Source organism: Rhodotorula toruloides, assembly GCF_000320785.1.
Source record: "Rhodotorula toruloides NP11 unplaced genomic scaffold Scaffold3, whole genome shotgun sequence".
Taxonomy (NCBI): domain Eukaryota; kingdom Fungi; phylum Basidiomycota; class Microbotryomycetes; order Sporidiobolales; family Sporidiobolaceae; genus Rhodotorula; species Rhodotorula toruloides.
Window position 1 is genome coordinate 1,194,556 of NW_015622963.1, and position 18,242 is coordinate 1,212,797.

The 18,242-nt window shown below is 62.4% G+C and overlaps 6 protein-coding genes across 6 annotated transcripts; 4 read left to right on the forward strand and 2 right to left on the reverse strand.

The window, feature by feature from the left end:
• Positions 1-477: 477 nt before the first annotated feature.
• RHTO_05035 (60S ribosomal protein l43) lies at positions 478-1,079 on the reverse strand (the record flags this gene model as incomplete). Its single annotated transcript, XM_016418698.1, has 5 exons — positions 478-514; positions 591-700; positions 815-833; positions 902-966; positions 1,032-1,079. 5 exons carry the CDS (start codon positions 1,077-1,079, stop codon positions 478-480), a joined length of 279 nt encoding a protein of 92 aa, XP_016275974.1.
• A 985-nt stretch (positions 1,080-2,064) lies between these two features.
• RHTO_05036 (phosphoglycerate mutase) lies at positions 2,065-3,104 on the forward strand (the record flags this gene model as incomplete). The annotated part of the gene is made up of 5 exons (XM_016418699.1): positions 2,065-2,169; positions 2,276-2,516; positions 2,615-2,753; positions 2,809-2,892; positions 2,963-3,104. 5 exons carry the CDS (start codon positions 2,065-2,067, stop codon positions 3,102-3,104), a joined length of 711 nt encoding a protein of 236 aa, XP_016275975.1.
• Positions 3,105-5,182: 2,078 nt separating this feature from the next.
• RHTO_05037 (uncharacterized protein) lies at positions 5,183-6,361 on the forward strand (the record flags this gene model as incomplete). The annotated part of the gene is made up of 2 exons (XM_016418700.1): positions 5,183-5,299; positions 5,369-6,361. 2 exons carry the CDS (start codon positions 5,183-5,185, stop codon positions 6,359-6,361), a joined length of 1,110 nt encoding a protein of 369 aa, XP_016275976.1.
• Positions 6,362-8,458: 2,097 nt separating this feature from the next.
• Positions 8,459-9,848, forward strand: RHTO_05038 (uncharacterized protein; the record flags this gene model as incomplete). Its single annotated transcript, XM_016418701.1, has 2 exons — positions 8,459-8,575; positions 8,643-9,848. The coding sequence occupies 2 exons, from the start codon at positions 8,459-8,461 to the stop codon at positions 9,846-9,848; spliced, it is 1,323 nt and encodes a 440-aa protein (XP_016275977.1).
• A 213-nt stretch (positions 9,849-10,061) lies between these two features.
• Positions 10,062-15,780, reverse strand: RHTO_05039 (glycogen debranching enzyme, glycoside hydrolase family 13 protein; the record flags this gene model as incomplete). Its single annotated transcript, XM_016418702.1, has 15 exons — positions 10,062-10,333; positions 10,392-10,481; positions 10,539-10,883; positions 10,945-11,098; positions 11,154-11,672; positions 11,731-12,584; positions 12,644-12,743; positions 12,806-13,197; positions 13,256-13,318; positions 13,417-13,874; positions 13,946-14,561; positions 14,617-15,163; positions 15,219-15,261; positions 15,329-15,474; positions 15,586-15,780. 15 exons carry the CDS (start codon positions 15,778-15,780, stop codon positions 10,062-10,064), a joined length of 4,794 nt encoding a protein of 1,597 aa, XP_016275978.1.
• A 303-nt stretch (positions 15,781-16,083) lies between these two features.
• On the forward strand, positions 16,084-18,195 carry RHTO_05040 (aspartyl-tRNA(Asn)/glutamyl-tRNA (Gln) amidotransferase subunit A; the record flags this gene model as incomplete). Its single annotated transcript, XM_016418703.1, has 8 exons — positions 16,084-16,189; positions 16,251-16,382; positions 16,446-16,542; positions 16,602-16,754; positions 16,832-17,007; positions 17,095-17,249; positions 17,327-17,649; positions 17,736-18,195. The coding sequence occupies 8 exons, from the start codon at positions 16,084-16,086 to the stop codon at positions 18,193-18,195; spliced, it is 1,602 nt and encodes a 533-aa protein (XP_016275979.1).
• Between the last annotated feature and the right edge of the window lie 47 nt (positions 18,196-18,242).

Sequence of the window (18,242 nt, forward strand, 5' to 3'; positions counted from 1 at the left end):
GACGCGGGATGGCCCTCGGGGAGGAGGCGAGAGCGGCGGCGAGAGAACGGACGTCCGCTTTCGACTGGATGGTGGGCTGGTCTGTGGCGGGTGCTAGAGTAGACCTGCGTGCGCGTGGTGCGGTGCGATGCGAGCGAGATGGGAGGGGAGGGGAGGTGGAAGGGTGTCAGCGCTCGCTCGACGACGACGGCACGCGGGCGGGTGCGAGTTGGCTCACGGTTGAAGTCGTCTATGCTAGCACACGGCTCGCTGGCTCGTGGGTGGTCCTGGTGCGAGGGAGGGTGAGTGGTGCGAGCGCAAGGGTGGCGACGGGCGGCTGCAGCGGTCGAAGTTGGCAAACTGGCAAGTTTTCGCATCGGCCTCGACCCTTTCCATAACAGCGTCATTACAAACTCGCTCAACTCCGCAGCCTTACTCGCGAGGAACTGCTCTCTCGCACGGATTAAACAGCCAAACCGGGGGGTCCAATTGGCAGGCTTAGACCTCGGCGAGCTCGCGGAGACGACGGACAGTGCTACACACGCGCAACACGCACCGCATTCTCGTCAGTACGGGAACGAGAGAGAGAGGGGAGCGAGGGATGGACGCACCTGCGGACGGTCGCAGCAGCCGTGGTCGAGACGGTCCACGCGCCACCGGCGGTCGTCTTCTTGCAGGCCTTGCAGTGCCAGATGCCGACAGCGGTGCGCTTGACGGAGTCCTGCGGGGCGCACGAGCGTCAACCAGCCTGTTCCTTCCTCTCCGTTCCGGTCCAAGGTCTCCTCCCCTCCCTACCGCAAGTCCGCTGGTTGGAGATGCGAGCCGAGAGACTAACCTTGCCGCAGAAGGTGCAACTGCGCAACAAGAACCGCATCAGCACCCTTCCCGCTTGAGCGAGACGAACCACCATCGGCAAACTCACGTGTAGGTAGCGTGCTGAGTGATCTCCATCTTCTTGATGGACTTCCTCAGGGTCGCACCGTAGCGCTATCGTCCCACGCAACCAGGTGAGCATCCCTCGAGCGGGGTGAAGCGAGGGAGTGGAGACTCACGACACCGTACTTGCCCGTCACGCCAACCTTTCTGGTACGCTTCGTCATCTGTTCCCGCAATCCACCAATCCCAACGGAACAAGACCGATTCCAGAGGCAGGCGAGCGAGTTGGTGAGGACGAGTTCGGGCGAGTGAAGGTCGGAGGATGGGCAGGGTTTGCGAGCGAGTTGAAGGGGTCGCGGGCGGGCGTGGGTGGTGCGAGGCGGGTCAGAACAAGTGCATTCGTTCGTTGGGCGGGTCGAAAGGGGCGTTCGGGCGGTGTGAGGGGCGTCGGAGGGGTGCGAAAACGTAGATGTGTGAGGGGGTCGGGGGTGGTGATTGCGCGGGTTGAGGGGTTGGGCGGGACAGGCAGGACGTGTCAGTGGGTTGCTAGAGGGTAGTAGGATGAGTGTGCGCACCTTGTTGGTGGACCTGAAGAAGAGACGAGGACGACGGGCAGAGAGAGCCGCGTCGCCTGCTCCAGCGCCTCGTGCTCACCCTCGAGCGAAAACCGCTAAGTCCCGCGACCGCACTCGAAACATCGCTCAACTGGATTGCGAGTATCCTTCGTGTACTACCCATGGCCTCACAAGAAATGTCGTGCACCTCTCGTCCCGCTGCGAGCTCAAGCAAGTTCCGCTCACTTTACGGCTCGCTCTCTCGCTTCGAGGTGAACGAGGGTCAGCCTGCTCACCCAAGTAGATCCAGATACACGGTGTTCTGCGCTCGACAGATTCGCACAGAGACGAGGTGCCGTCATCGTTCCTCTCCGTCCTCCGTCGGGCGAAGGAAGCTTGCTCTCGCTCCTCACACTGCTCTGCTCCGTTCGCTTCGTGCTCGTGTGCGACTACTCTCGCTAGGTCTTTCCATTCCGACCCACCCGCGCTCGGAAAGCCCCGAACTTCCGCTCGCTCGTTCTCACTCGGTGCGTCGATTCGCTTCAGTCGCTCGCTTTCACGGCTTTGCTTGGCCATGGAGCAAGGCGTACCGAGTGATGAACCGCCACTGACACCTGCCCTCCCCGCAGCTCCCACCGCACCCGCTACACGCACCATGTCCCCCTCCGCCTCGTCCTCGGCTGCGAGCAAGAAACCTCGTCTCCCGCGCGTCTTTGTCGTCCGTCATGGCGAGACAGAGTGGAGTATCTCTGGGCAGCATGTGAGTCGCTCTCTCCGGCTCGAAGGGGAGGGGACGGCGGGGAAGAGCCTCGTTACGGTCTCCCTCGTTCCCTATTCCGAATGTCCGCTGACGTCCCGCCACGCAGACCGGCCGCACCGACCTCCCCCTCACTCCCAACGGCGAAAACATCATCCGCGCCCTCGGCAAACGCATCGTCGGGTCGGGCAAGATCCTCGACCCCTCCCACATCCAACACGTCTTTGTCTCGCCCCGCTCGCGCGCGCGAAAGACGTTCGAGTTGTTGTTTGAGGGTGTCGAGAAGGAGGACAGGCCGAGTTTTGGAATTGAGGAGGGCGTGAGGGAGTGGGAGTACGGGGTTTGTGAAGGTGAGTCTTGCGCATGCTCGCTCACTCCCCTTTCACGGCTGGTCATCCCTCTCGATGGCGCCAGATAGGTACCGGCAGCTGATCCTTGCAACTCGCAGGCAAGAAGACTGCCGAGATCCGCGAGATGGTCAAGCCCGACTGGGACATCTGGACCGATGGCTGCCCCAAAGGCGAGTCAGCCGACCAGATGCGCGACCGTTGCGACGCCATGATTCGTAAGATTGTCGACTTGGCCGAGTGCGTTCTGCCGTCTCTTTGTTTTGAGCTAGGAGCTGATGGACTGCGTCGGTAGCGCCCACCATGGGCAGGAAGAGACGGAGGGACACCACGGAGACATCCTGATCGTCTCGCACGGCCACTTCAGTCGCTGCTTCATGTCCGTCCCGTCTCTGCCCCTCCTCCTCTCCCTGCCCTTCCCAACTGACCCCTTTCGTTCACGCACAAAGCACCCGGTGGTGCGGCCTCGAGATCTCCCAAGGCCGGATCTTTGTCGCCGACACAGGCGCACTACACAAGCTCGGGTTCCAGCACAGGAACTTTGATGAGAGGTCGTTGTTGGGGTTGAACCTGTACAGCGAGGAGGAGTGAGCGATCATGTAAAGGCGCGTCTGGGATGTAGAAGCGCTGGGAATGGTAAAGAAGGTGTTTGGGAGTATGCGAGTAGTCAGAGCGCTTGGTAGTCGTCGTTGAAGCATCCGAGGCGAAGGCGAGGCAGAGACATTCGCAACTCTCGCTCAATGCTGCCGTGGCTCATTCAGCTTCTCTGCTCGTTGTGGCTCTACAGTCCTGCTTGCATCGACGTAGGCTACTCGCACGTTTGAACGCACGATGCCAGGACTACACGACGCACCGACCTCCTCTTTCCTCTCTTCCTCCTTCTCCTCGCTTGCTCTTGCACCCCTCTGACGAAACAGCTCTGGCAGCCTGCCTCTCCTACTCTAAGCCTTCAGACTCGCGCTGTCCGCGTGGCGACCGCTCCGACGTCCTCTCTGCGTCGTGCTCGCCGATGGAACTGCAGTCAGAATCGCTCACTTCCTGCGCCTCCCACTCGGTATACTGGCACGCGTCTGGCACTGGAGAAGACGATAGAGTTGTCGTGGATGGATGGGCGGCTTGAGTGGGCAGCGAGGTACGGAATAGACGGGTTGGCGGGAAAACGAGCGGACGAGGACTCGAGGGCGAGGAACTGAGCCTGTCGCGCACAAGCGGCGCTGAATTGCTTAGTCGAGGTCGATGAGCGGCCTGCGACGTTGTGGAGCGCAGTAGACGGTCGAGGAGGACGCTGGATCAGCACGAAGGGCGGAGGAAGACGACCCTGCTCGCGCGCTGCGGGCTCTAAAGGAGCTGCATGTCCCGCGGACTGCCCAAGGAAGACGGGTACAGCTGCACGGTTAGATGAGCGGTCTTCTGGGACGGCAGATTATGGCTCAGCAGGCTGCTGAAGACTAGCGGTGAGGAATGAGGCAGATGGACGACGGACACAGGACGAACGCCCTCCGCCCCGGCTCTTTCTCGGCTCCTACGACGCTCTTTCGACTCCTCTCGACTCCGGCTGAGGCGTACGAGATCGGCGGACGAGCAGCAGCGGATGGTTCAGACTCAACCCTCGCGGCGACAGGCGCGCCCGCACCTCTCGCTCATTCGGCGCCTCGATCCCGCTTCAACGACCACGAGCGGGCTGTCTAGCCTGCTCAGTCGGCGAAGAACCATGACTGCTACATTTCGACGCCCTTTGCGCTCCCCCGCGAGCCGTACTCGACGCGCCAGCCGCCTCGACGTCCTCATCAGTCTCCACCGCTCGAACAGGGATACAGCTCGATGTCAAGACCGCCAGGCTCAGCAATGCAGGGTCTCAGACACGCAGGAACTCGTCAAAACCCGACCTCCAGCATTCTCGACCCCCGCGACGCCTATTCGTCCGCCCTCCGCGCGCTCTCTCCTCCTTCAACACGACATTCGTCTCTCGACATCCTCTGCTGGCGGCTGAGACCAAGTCAGAGACAGGGATACAGCACGGGATGCAGAAAAGCGGAGGAAGGGAGTGACGGCAGCCTCAGCATCCGCCTCGGCGCCCCTTTCGCCGTCTCGTCGCTCCTGAACTCATAACAACACAGCAAGTTCGCCTCGATGGCCAGCCGGACCCTACGAAGGTGTCACGACTCGTCAAAAGCCCTTTCACGGCCTTCTTCGCCTCCTCCTCCTCCGTCTAGCTCTCCCTTTCCTTCTCTCGCCGCCAATACACGCTTTACAACGCCTTCGACCGTTCCTCGACGTACAAAGCGCTCTCGTCTGCTCACTCGCCGGCGATAAGGGTCCGTCACATCCTCTCGAGCTGGTCATTTCTCAAACGGCTGCTTTCCTCGCTCTCTGCGCTGTCGGACGAGCCCGCTGGGTGAAACTGCTTCGAGACGTGTGCTGAACCTTGCCGTGGTGCGCTTGTCTCTGCGCCACTCGCCAAGGTTTGCGACAAGGGCGAGATGGCTGGGCGCTGTGACCGGGAACGGACTCGGGCGGGAACGACTTCGGTGCGTGCGCTCGCTTTCCTCTCTCTCCCTCCTTCCCTTCACTCGCTCACATCCAACGCACTCGAACAGCAACTCGCACTCTCACTCGCACTCATCTCACCTCAAACACTCTCGCACACACCCTCACTCGACCCAGCAGTCATGCTTTCCGCTCGCTCGCTCCTTCGCTCCTCGCTCGGCCAGTTCGTCGCTGCTACCGCTTTCAAGGCGCTCGACTGTGCTACTGCGACCGTCCTCTCCAGCGCCTCGAGTCTCATGGTGCGTTCCCTTCCCTTCACCCTCCTCAGTCGAAACCGTCACGCTGACTCGCCTCGTCCAAACTCGCAGACTTGCTTCGAGACTGCTCCTGTCGCCTCGAAGACTCGCTCCTCCTTCTTCGAGCCGACTCGCGCAAAGCCCGCTGCCCCCGCTCTCTCGCTCGTCACCCCTCTCGCCGTCACCTCCGCCGCCTGTCCTCGCGACTCGCTCACTGCGCTCGATGCTCCGGTCATGCCAATCGACACTTCCGCGGCGAAGGAGCTCACCATCGACGTTGCCGCGCATGCCTCCTCGCTCGACATCCCTGAGCCCCCTTCGCCAACTCTCTCGGCAGCCTCGTCCATCTCGTCCGCCCTGTCCTCGCCTGTCTTCAACTCGGACGCCTCGTCCTTCGCCTCGTCGCAAGTTGAGGAGGTCCAGCGCTCGGACGCCTACTGGATCAAGCGTGAGGTGCTTGACGAACTCCTCGCTTGCGTCGAGAAGAAAGTCGGCAGGAATGGCTCCATCGGCGACATCCCGCTCGACGATATCGAAGCGTACGGTATCGCCTTGATCGAGATGGAGGAGTCGTATGAGCTCGCGTTGGAGGCGTCGCGCGGCATCAACAAGGTCGAGGAGGACAAGATTGAGCGCGAGGACCGTTTCTACTGCCGCCTCGACAATCACATCAACGCCTGGCTCGTGCGCCAGCTCTACAACCTTGACGCCCTTCCTCCCTTCGATCCGACGCGCCCCGTCGCCCAGACCTTCTCCCCCTCGCGCCTCGCTCGCCGCCTCGACTCGAACGACAACGTCGTCGACATGCGCACCCTCCGCGCCCACCTCTCCCTCCCTCTGCCCATTCGACAGACGATGGAGAAGCTTCCCCGCGATTGCTGCCCTGGCACATCCAACCTCCGCGTCGAGCTCGCCAAGCGGTTGTGCAATCTCGCCGAGTACAAGGCTCAGCAGCGAGCTCAGCGGGCGTTTGTCGCACGCGGTCGACCTGCACGAGGACCTGCGAAGCGCGCGATGCCCATCGCGCAGCGCAGGGTCCCGTCGAGCGCACCTCGCTTCGACTAAAGGAGGAGGAGGGCGACCTTCTCGACTTTCCCCGGCGGTTGGAGGGGATCCTTTGTATCTAGTCTCTCGTTCTGTCGCTCTCTGTAGTGCTCTCGTCCCTGTTGCTGTACTCCTGGTCCCCTTGCACCGTCTGTATCGTTCGCACTTTCTCCTCCTCGTCTCCTGCTCGCCCGTCTTCACTCCGGAGAAACTGGCTTCGTGCGCTTTACACTCGAGAGACCTCCAGGAGTATGATACGCTGCGTGAAAGGTCGCACAACGACGCTGACCCACTCGACCTTCCCTCGTCCGTCTCTTCTTCTCCTTCTCTACGCTCGCTCTCGCCAATGGCTGGTCTGGACGCCCCCTGGGCCTGCAGCGGCATTGAGATACGCTTCAGAACTGGCACTTATGGCCTCGCCATCCCTCCGACGCTGTCCTCGCGCCTCTCTCGACCGGTCGCACGGCAGGATAGATGGCTCGCTTTCTCGCTTGCTAGCCCGTTGTCGGGGACTTGGGCGCTCTGACGGCAATGGAGGACATATTCACGAGCGCAGGGCCGGCTTCGCCCGGGCGGATGCACGGATTGACAGCGGACCAGCGGCGGAGGAGCGTGCGAGGAGGTGAAGAACGCATGTCGCCCGCACCAGGCGGCGCTAGACCACTCCGTCGAATTGGATCGGATGCACTTGAGACAGGCTCGAGCGGCATGGGCGCTCAAGAAGGACGTTGGCTTGGCCTGACCGTGGAAGGAGGGCGACCCTGCTGGATTGCGAGGGGCTCTGAAGGAGCCAAAGCGGCGTATGAGCTTTTACGAGGGCTGAACTACGCACGAACTTGACCTCAGTCCGTCAGCCGACATGGGCCCGCTCGATGGCGCTCAGCAGGCTGTCTTCTCCACAAGCGAGGAAGAAGGGAGCAAAAGCAGGGCGAGCAGTCGAGCACCGGCCTCAGCGCAGGTCCTCTGATGGCGCCTGCGATGCTCTGTGGACTCCTCTCAACTCCGCCTGAGGCGCGCGAGATTGGCGGACGAGCGGCAGCGGATGGTTCAGACTCAACCCTCGCGGGGACAGGCGCGCCCCCAACTCTCGCTCATTCGGCATCTCCCTCCCGCTACAAGGACCACGAGCGGGTTGTCTAGCCTGCTCAGTCGGCGAAGAAACATTGCTGCTACATCTCGACGCCCTTTGCGCTCTCCCGCGAGCCGTACTCGATGCGCCAGCCGCCTCGACAACCTCATCATTCTCCGCCGCTCAAACCGGGACACACCACGATGTCAAGACCGTCTGGCGCAGCACTGCAGGGTCCTAGCGACGCAGGAACCCGTCAAACACGGACCTACAGCATTCTCGACCTCCGCGACGCCTCTTCGTTCACCCTCCGCCCGCCCTCTCCTTCAACACGACATCCACCTCGCCGCAGCCTCTGCCAGCGGCTGGGACCAAGGCAGAGACAGGGCTGCAGCAGAGGATGCAGGAAAGCGGAGGAAGTGCGCGGCGGCAGCCTCAGCATCCCCCTCGGCGCCCCTTTCCACGTCTCGTCGCTCTTGGACTCGTAACGACACAGCAACATCGCCTACAAGGCCAGCCGGACCCTACGAGCGCCTCACGACTCGTCAAAAGCCCTTTTACGACCTTCTTTGCCTCCGCCTCCTCCACCTGGCTCTCCCTTTCCTTCTCTCGCCGCCGACACATGCTTTACAACCCTTTCGACCCGTCTCCAGCGTACGAAGCGCTCTCGACTGCTCACTCGCCGGCGATGAGGGCCCGTCACATCCACTCGAGCTGGTCCCGAGTCGAACGGCTGCTTTCCTCGCTCTCTGCGCTGTCGGACGAGCCCGCTGGGTGAAACTGCTTCGAGACGTGTGCTGAACCTTGCTGTGGTGCGCTTGTCTCTGCGCCACTCGACAAGGTTTGCGACAAGGGCGAGATGGCTGGGCGCTGTGACCGGGAGCGGACTCGGGCGGGAACGACTTCGGTGCGCGCGCTCGCTTTCCTCTCTTTCTCTCCTTCCCTTCACTCGCTCACACTCCTTCGCACTCGAACAGCAACTCGCACTCTCACTCGCACTCCTCACACCTCGAACACACTCGCACACCCTCTCACTCGACCCAGTAGCCATGCTTTCCGCTCGCTCGCCCGTCACATCGCTCGCCGTCGAGACCACCATCTCCGCCGCCGCTGAGCTTGCTCGCCCTGCTTCTTCGTCCACCAGCAAGCAGCCTACGACCGTCCTGGTGTGTTCCGCTACCCCGCCTTTCCCTCTGCCGAACGACTGACTGACCTCGTCCTTCTCGCTCGCAGGCTCGTCTCTCCCGCTTCTTCAGCGCTTCGTGCGACGACTCGGTGATTGCTGGCAACGCTGCCGCCCCCGAGTCGGCTGCTACTGCTGCTCTTGCCGCCGTCTCGACTGCTTCGACTGCCGACCTCGACCGGTGCTCGAGCAACGGCACCGTCTCGGCTTGGATCCAGTCGTGCAACGAGTTCGGCGTCAAGATCCTGACTGCTATGTCGGAGTGCGACGAAGACTGCACCTGCGACCACCCCAACTCGTCCCCCGCTTCCAGTTACGCCTCGTCGCCCTCTTCGACCACTTCTTCCCGCACCTCCGACTCCGACATCGCCTCCCGCGCGTCGTACACGTCGACGCCGCTCTCGACCAGGTCGACCCGCTCAAGTCGCTCGACCCGATCCCGCAGGTCGCAAGCTCTCGACGACTGCTCCGACTCGAGCGAGAGCAAGACCTCGTTCTGGGGTGAGGTCTACAGCGAGTTGACCTCGCCGGGATACTTTACCTGCGGTGCCGACTGCCCCTGCAACAGCGAACCCTCGTCGCCGGCTTCCTCGCGCTCGTCGACCATCTCGTCGGCAGCTTCCTCCCGCATTTTCGACTCGGCCTCCGCCACCGACTCGCCCGCCTCCGACTCTGACTCCCTCACCTCCTACGAGACGACGCCTACCTCGACTCGGTCAACCCGCTCGAACCGTTCGAGCCAGTCTCAGCGACAGTCGGCGGCGAAGCTCGTCGCGTATGGCTCGCCCTACGCTGAGCACTTCGACTTGAGGACTATCGCCGAGGAGAAGGACCACGAGCGTCGTTGCCGCGAGCGCAAGTCCCGCAAGCCTCGCGGCGACGACAACTTCGGCCAGGAGCTGTACCCGCGCATGCCTGTGTCGGAGATGTACTCGCTCAAGTTCGAGCTCCGTCGTCAGCAGCTCCAGCCTTACGTCGACGAGTTCGAGAAGCGCAAGGGTCGCCGCATGCGCGTGAGCGAGGCCAACGAGCTCAAGTACAAGTTGCTCACGCCCGACGTCGCCAAGCAGCCCAAGCAGCTGAGCAAGCGCATCGCTCAGATTCGCGACGCCTACGCGCGCGAGAATCAGCTGCACGAGCAGATTGGCGGACGACGACTGCGCGCGAGCGAGGTGCCGGCGTTTTACTGCCCTCAGCCGCTCCCTGAGCACGCTCATTACGGCATGCTGGCGGTGGAAGTCGACTACAAATTCTAGGCGGAGTGGACGGGTTGCGCGGTGAGAAGGATCCTAGGGTCGTCGGACAGTGTTGTATTCGGGTCGTCCTGTTGTCTGTAATTGTCGCTCTCGCAACATCGCTCGCTAGTTCTGCTCACTTCGAAGGTCCGGGCGAGAGCGCAAGGCTGACTGTCCATTTTTGCACCAACAATGCGCCGCTATGCATGGGTATCTACATGTTGTCGCCGTCGTCTAGTTACGCGCCTTCTTTCCCGCCGCCAGCTTCGCCATGTCGTCGAGCGCGTCGAGCAGAGTGCTGCCCGACCAGGCCTGCGTCCGGCAGCTGTCGTGGCAGTACCCGCCGTTCTCGTTCGTGAGCTCGGGAAGACCGGCCCACGGGTCGTGCGTGATGTGGGCACGGTGTCGCGAAAGGATTTCGTAGATGTGGTGGAAGGTCGAGGTGGGGTCTGAGCGACCGGCGCCCGCGAGCGTGTCGAAGATGAGGTGAGCGCGAAGGAAGTAGCCTGCAGCGAGAATTAGTCAGCGAGACTGAGAGAGTATGGAAGCTATCGCGAGACGCACCCATCGGCCACACCCACTCCGGTCCTTGGTGGTAGTTGCGGCCTTTGGCGACATGCCAGTCGTCCGAGTCGTTCGAGTTGTCGTAGTGAGCTGCGGGAAGGGCGGTCAGATGGCGGAACCTGCGAGGAGGAAGCGAGGGCGACTCACGGCGGTAGTCCGGGTCAGCCGGGTCGAGCGTCTTGACGCCGAGCGGTCCGACGAGGTTCGCCTCGAGCACGGCGAGGGCGTCGAGAGCGAACTTGGGCGTGAAGAGCTCGGGCGCGACAGCCATGGCGATCGGGAAGTTGCCGCGAAGCTGGTAGTCGGCGCGGGAGCGGGGCGCAGGCGTGCCGTGGACGTCCTTGTAGATGCCGCGACGAGCGATGAGCGACGGGTCGACGTCGTATTCCGGGTCGAGCGACGGGTCGGCCGGGACGTAGTAGAGGCGCTCGAAGTTCTGCTGGAGAAGGTCGTTCCACTCCTTGTAGGAGACCTCGCGCTCCTTGCCGTCGACTGCGAGAATCAAGCGCATGAGTACCGCCTCAATCAGGGAGAGAGACGTGTAGGAGCTCACCCGTCGCCTTGACGCCCTTGTGAGGGAACTTGCCCTTGCTGGAGAGGTCGGCGAGCCAGCGGACGGCAGACTTGTGCAGACCGGTGATCTCGACCGGCGCGCCGTCTCGAGGCGTTCCGGGGACACCCTTGTTGCCAGCCTTGGTGCTCTCGCCCTACGAAGATCACGCGTCAGCGCCGAGCAAGTCGAACGACAGGACGGAAACGCACCATCTTGTCCTGCCAGGTTCCGCAGTTGTGCTCGTTGCCGCCGTAGATGACGCCTGTCTTCCAGTCGACATCGATGTCAATGTCGAAGCCCTTGTCCGACATCTGCATGTCGAGGTTCGGGCCCGCGTTGTACTCGCGGAAGTGGATCCCGCTCGCGTGGCGCTGCAAAATCTCCTGGATCACGTCGGCGACCGTGCTCGTCGTGGCGTACGCTCGCTCGTCATCAAACGGCACCCAGGTATCGTCGAGCGGGAAGCGACGCTTGACGGTCGCCTGGAGAATATCGAGGCCGTTCGGGGCGGTGTTGACGTAGTCCTGAATGTTCTGGAGCATGAACCAGGGCGAGTCGCGCGAGTTGTAGCGAGGCGTGCGGCCCGAGTCGAGCAGGTTCGGGATGAGGCCGTGCTTGAGGACGCTGCAGAAGGCGAGGATGTGCTCCCTCGCAGCGTCGAACTGGCCGGTTACGAGGAACAAGCCGCGAAGCGAAATGAAGACGTCGCGTCCCCAGGTACGAGCCCACTGCGATGCGAAGAAGGTCAGTTTGGTCGGGAGTCGGAGCTCGAGAAGGTACACGCACGCCAGCGGTGAAGTGCGGCAAGCCCGCCGCAAGACTCGGCGTCGGCTTCTTGGCGTCGAGGCTGGCGCTCCTGACCTGGCCGTACATCTGGACGCTCGTCAAGGCGAGCTGGTGGACGAACGAGGTACCGTTGCGGATGAGCGGCGAGCAAAGGTCGACCGCGCGGTCTCGCGCCGCCTTGAAGGCGACGTTGATGACCAAGGCGAAGTACTTGGGTCGGAGGAAGGGCGGAACATGCGCCTTGATGAGGTCGAAGCGCTCGCGGAACCAGGCGGCGGGCTTGGCGAGAGCGGGGAAGACGTCGGTCTGCTTTTCGAGACGGTCTACGACATAGTCGAGCGCCCAGGTGCCGTTGCGGAGATTGGCGCAGAGCGGGTGTCCGAGGTCGTTGTGCTCCATGATATGGCGGAGATGCGGCATCCATCCCTGCAAGCCGCAGTAGACGAGCGGGCCCGTGTCCGGAAGCGAGTAGACGCCGTCTCCGCCAGTTGCATCACGCTCTTCGCCGTCCGCGCGGTAGAGCACGACGTTCAGGTCAACGGTGTTGAGCTCGCCGAACGCCTGCTTAGCTCCGCTCGCGCAGACGTCGTCGAGGTCGGCCGGCAAGTCGTCCATCCAAGTCGCGAACACCATGACGCTGCCGCGGGGGAACTCGTCGGGAACGGTGATGACGGAGAAGGTCTGACCGGTTGACGAGTCCTTCTCGACGGCGGGGTCGGCAGCCTTGATGTGCGAAATGGTCGCGTCGAGGCCGCGGAGGGTTGTCTCGGTATCGCGCGAGGCAGTCGAGTTGACGTTGACGGTGGCGCCGGCGATGAACTTGACTCGCGTACCGTCCAGACGCATCGTCGGGGCTGTAGGAAGCGAGACGTGAGCGGCAGCTTCCGACGAGCGGAAAAGGAGCGGTTCGCACCATCGCCCTTGTCCTTTCCGCCGCCTGACGAGAATGCCGTTCGCGCGACGAGGAGGTAGCCCTTGTGCGTGACGGGGTTGACACGGTGCGCCGTGACGTACTGCGAGCGAGCGAGTCTCAGCAAGGTGGGTGTGCAAGCGAAAGTCCGTAAGCGCAACACACCTCTCCCTCCTGCGAGAAGTGACCCTCGACGCCTTCATCCAGGACGAGTTCCGTATGGAGGTGGTTGAGCAAGCGCTTGACCTCCCCAATCCCATCATTCGCCTTGACGACCTCATACTTCCTCGTCTCGCCAACAACGTCCAACAACTTGGGATACAAGTCGTCGAAACCCCTGTTCGAACCCACCGCCGCCCGAGCGAAAGTGACGAGCGCGCCAGTCGGGAGTGCATCTTCCGCCGTGCGCTTCGAGAGAGGCGACTCGTTGTCGTGCGTGATGTCCATGAGGAAAGCGTGAGGGGTCGAACCTGGGTGAGGGATGAGCTTGGCGGGTCGCTCGACGCCGGAGAAGGAGACGGTCGTGCGCTCGCTGAGGCAGTCGGTGTCCATCGAGCCTGCGAGCGAAACGGGTCAGACGGCGCGCGAGAGCTGTTTCGAAGCGAGTGGACGCACCGATAGGCTTGCCGAGACCAAAGCCGTAGAGCAGGCCGCTCTCCTCCTTCGGACTGTTGGCGTCTGCGAGGCGAAGGGAAGGGTCAGCGAGTTCTCAAGGGACCTGCAAATCGAAAATGGGTGACGGCAGTGAAGTCGCGGAGAGGAGATCGCCGACTCACTGTACGCCTCACGAATGAGCGAGTTGATGCCCAACCGACAGACCCACAACAAATCCAACTCCTGCCTCCCGGTGAACAACTCGGCGCAAACATAGAGGTTCGGGTTGACCTTCCTCGCCTTGTCCATCAGGTACTCGCCGACATGAATCGGTGTCGAGTGCGAGTTGTCAAGTCGGAATCCATCAAACATTCCCGCGAGGCTCTCGACGTAGAGACTCATGTGGTCCCACAACCACGGGTTCGAGGCGGGCGAAGAGCCGTAGCGCAACTTGACGCAGTCGCCCCAGACGATCAGGTCGCGGCGGATGTAGGTGCGCGAGCCGGGAGAGGCAAAGTCCAAGAGCGGGTCGGCGTCCCAGATCCAGCCGTTGTTGGCTAGTGCGAGGAGGGAAGGGTCGTGACATGAGGTGGTCGAGTTCTTTGGGAGACGCGTAAAGAGCGACTCGACGAGCGGAGAGCTGCAAGAAGCGCAATTGGGAAGGTCAGGCCTCGTCTTTCTCGCGCTCTCGAGGAAAAAGCGGGAACGCACCTCGCGCTAATCTCGCCCTTCTTCGGCCCATGCTCGTCCAACCTCGTGTACTTGACACGGTTCCTCGTGTTGTCCAAAATCGCCTTGACATCTCCATCGTACTCGCGGTACCGGTCGACATTCAAGACGTCCAACATCTTCCCAACCTCGTCCGCCGCCTGGTCCGCCGTCGATTGTCCAGGCTGGATACCGAGGTGTTGGGCGACAAAGGCGATCGAGGCGGGCAAGTCGAGTTGCGCGTGGAAGCGGTGTCCGAGTTGCGACCATGTCGCGGGGAGACAGAGCTGCGCGAACTTGAGTGCCCGGTCTTCGACTGAGAGGGGAGAGAGGTCGCTCTTTCCCTGAGGAGGGGGAACAGCGTTCTTCTTCACCGCCGGAGAAGCCCACGCCTCGCGGAACGAGGCCTTGAGACTCGCGACGTCGAGGGCGTAGAACTCGTAGAGCTTGAGAGAGGGGAGGAGGGTGTGCTCGACGTGCGACATGATTGCGTCGAGGTCGGAGGTCGAGGTGAGCTTGGTTGGGAGGCCGAGGGAGGAGAGGTTGGACGAGAGCGAGAGGAGGGCGTCGTCGAGTTCGAGCGCGCCGGCGAGGTGAGGGGACGAGTGGACCGAGTAGCCTGCGCGCAGAAGAGTCAGTACGAAGCCTGCGAGAGACGAGTTCGCCGGACTGACCGGCCTCGGGATGTTCCTCGAGCCACTTGGAGTTGTTGGCCGTGTGGTTGAGGACGACATCGATCATGCCCAACATCCCCCACTCCTCCTTGATCCTCCCCAGCATACTCCTCATCTCGCTCTCCTTCTCCTTCCTACTCTTCTTCCCCTCGAACAGATCCTCACTAAACTCGTTCTGCTCGTAAATCGAATACGGCGAATTCGATTCCCCCCTCTGCTGGAGCGGCGTATAGTGAATCATGTTGTATCCCCTGTCGCGCATCAAGTCGAGGTGCGGCTTCCACTCGGAGAGCGTGCCCATCCATTTCGCGATGACGGTTTGGATGACCAACCCGTCGAGGGGGAGAGTGATGGGCGGGGACGAGGACTGGACGACGCCGCCTTTGCCGAGGGGGAGGACGGCGTGCGTCGAGGGGTCGAGGATGGACGTGCGAGGGGGGAGGGAGAGGACGGGGTCGACGACGAAGTAGCCTGGCTGGGAACGAGTGCGCTCGCCCGAGGCCGAGTCGAACTCAACAAAGTACGAGAACGCGCCTGCCGAGGTGATCTGCGGGCGGTTGTGAGTTCGAGAATGGCGGGAGTTTGCGAGCGAACGAGCGCACCGGAAGGTCAATCTCGAACGGCTTGCTAAAGTCCTGCGGGAGGCTGCGGGCGGAGCGAACGTCTCCCAGTGAGCTCGCTTCACATCTGAAGGTACTCGAGATTGACTCACGTAACCTTGGCGTACTTTTCGCGCTCAAACTTGCCGCCGTCGAGGGGAAAGTTGGTGTGCAAGACTCCGTTCCTGCTCGCCTTTGTTCCCGCGTCGATCGTGATGCGCAAGACGTAGGGATTCGACGGCGGCGGGAGTCGGAGGAGCTGTGTGCGCTCGAAAGCGAGGGTCAGCGATGGCGAGCAGCGGGCAGAGGCGGGGCCTGACGCGGGGTCGGGCTGGAGGATAGCGAGTGGGCGAGGGAGAGCGGTGCGCACCGTCTTTCCATGCTTGGGGTCTCCGTTGTCCTCGAGTGCGACGGCGTACACCGTGACCTCGTCGTCGTGCGATCCGTTTGCGGTGGATGCAGGGTGACGCGGGTGAGCGAGCGAGTCGGCGGGCTTGGGTGCGGTCGTGGTTGCGCCTGTGAGTGCGGTTGCTGCCGATTCGAGTGCGTGTTTGAATGCGGCCATGGCTGCCCGTGCGAGTGCTCGTCAGCCGTGCGATGCCCCCGTCGTGAGAGAGCGAGGACGAGGCAAGGCAGCATGACGGGGACGAGTGCTCGATTGCCCGCTCGTAAAGTCGAGGATGGCTAGTACGGCGTGTCTGCACAGCTTAGCAAGTGTTCCAATGCTTCGAAGAGCATCACAGCTTGCTCCCTGATTTTCCTAAGTGTCGACGGAGATGAGCGGAGTCCGCGGTCCACAACTCTCCCTCATCTCTCTCCCTCTCGCTCACCATCCCGTCCTCACACAGCTCGACAGCACTCACTCGCTATGACCGCACCCTCCAGCTTGCCCCCACGGATAGCCAAACAACTCGCACGCGCAGCAGAGCTCAACCCACGCATCAACTGCTTCACCCACCTCTACTCCAACTCGGGTCCGTCCCCATCCCGCTCTCTCACTCCGACCCCGCTCAACGAGACTCGTCCCGCGAACAGATGTCTCCTTGCAGCTGGATCGCGCACGGGCAAAGGGGAAGGGCAGACTCGACGAGGTCACGGTCGGCGTGAAGGACATGTTTGCGACAGCGGACGATGCGCCGACTAGTTGCGCTAGCAGGATGCTCAAGGGTGCGCAACACTCTCTATCCTTTGCCCTGATCCAGCGGACTGACGAGGCGAGAGCGGGGACAGACTATCGCTCGCCGTTTGATGCGACGGTCGTCAAGCGCTTGCGGGAGGCGGGCGCTGTCCTGGTAGGCAAGACCAACATGGACGAGTTCGGCATGGGGTGCGCCACGCTCTCCGCCCTCTATGCCCTGTGCTCTCGCTGACCTTGTGCGGAAACAGCTCCTCAACAACCAACTCGATCTTCGGACCGACCGTCAACCCTTCTGGTCCTCGAAGGGCTGATGGAGAGCTAGAGAGTGAGGAGGAGCAGCGAGTGGCGGGCGGAAGTTCAGGAGGGAGTGCGGCGGCAGTCGCAGCAGGTCTTTGCGACATGTGCGTCCTCCCCTCCTTCCTCTGCTCTTGCTCTTGAAGCTCTGAAAAAGGTAGTTGACTGGACAATGGTCGCACAGCGCCCTCGCCTCCGACACAGGCGGCTCAACCCGCCTCCCCTCCTCCTTCTGCGGAATCTACGGCCTCAAACCCTCCTACGGCCTCCTTTCTCGACACGGACTCGTCAGCTACGCGAGTAGCCTTGATACGGTGGGTGTGATGGGGAGGGAAGTGGAAGGGGTCTGGAGGGCGTTTGGTGCGTGCCGGATCACGGACGGCTTCAGGTCTTCCCTTGCTGTTGAGCGCAAGAGCTGATGGGACTGTGTCTGCATGGGATGCACAGATGTGATGAACGCCTACGACCCCAAAGACCCGACGAGCGTACCCACGCATGTACGGGACCGAGCGCGCAAAGCGCATCAGCCGCTTGTCGAGCGGTTAGGGAAGCAGGAAGGGCGGGAGAAACCGCTTGAGGGGTTGAGGGTGGGCGTGCCAGCTGTGCGTGTCTCTCCCCCTCCCGCCCTCTCGGGGACAGACGGACATGCGTATGCTGACGAGAATCGAATGCGACGCAGGACCTCTTCCCCTCCGCTCTCCTCTCCTCTCCCACGACCCTCGCTCCGATCCGCACCTACCTCTCCCACCTCCTTACCCTCGGCGCCTCCCTCCACCCCGTCCGTCTTCCTACCACTCCTCTCGCATTGAGCGCCTACTACGTCCTCGCGTCTGCCGAAGCAAGCTCGAATCTTGCGCGGTTCGATGGAGTAAGGTTTGGGTACCGCGCTGAGGAGGGAGAGAGTGGGGAGAAGGAGGGGTTGTATGCGCGTACGAGGACGGAGGGGTTTGGGGAGGAAGTCAGGAAGAGGATTCTTTTGGGCACGTTTGCGTTGTCGGCTGAGTACGCGCATGGTTTTTCTCGACTCGGCTCTCTATACGCTCTGCGCGGGCGAAGGCTGATGGTCGTTGACGAACCGTGTCGCGCAGAGCCTTCGACAACTACTTCCTCCAAGCGCAACGCGTCCGACGCCTAATCCAACTCGACCTCGACTCACTCTTCCGCGTCCCAAACCCGCTTCACACCTCCTCCTCCTCACCCTTCTCGACCTCCCCCTCCGCCCCCTCCGCATCTCACCGCTCCGAAAAAGGCATCGACCTCCTCCTCCACCCAACCGCATTCTCCACCGCTCCTCTCCTCTCCTCCACCTCCTCCGCCTCGCGCTCGTCACGCGAACCATACATCCAGGACCTCCTTTCCCTCCCTGCGTCTCTTGCGGGCTTGCCGGCTGTTTCGGTACCGGCTGGGAGGGCGGAGGACGGCTGGCCTGTGGGTGTGACTGTTGTCGGACAGTGGGGGGCGGAGGAGGGATTGGGGAAGGTTTTGGGAGCGGTAGAGCGGTGGAAGAAGCAAAGGGGAGAGGAGGACGCGGTTGCGAAGGGAGAGTAACTTCGGGGGTTCAGGACGGCCGAAACGTTCGCCGGTCTTTTGCGGGC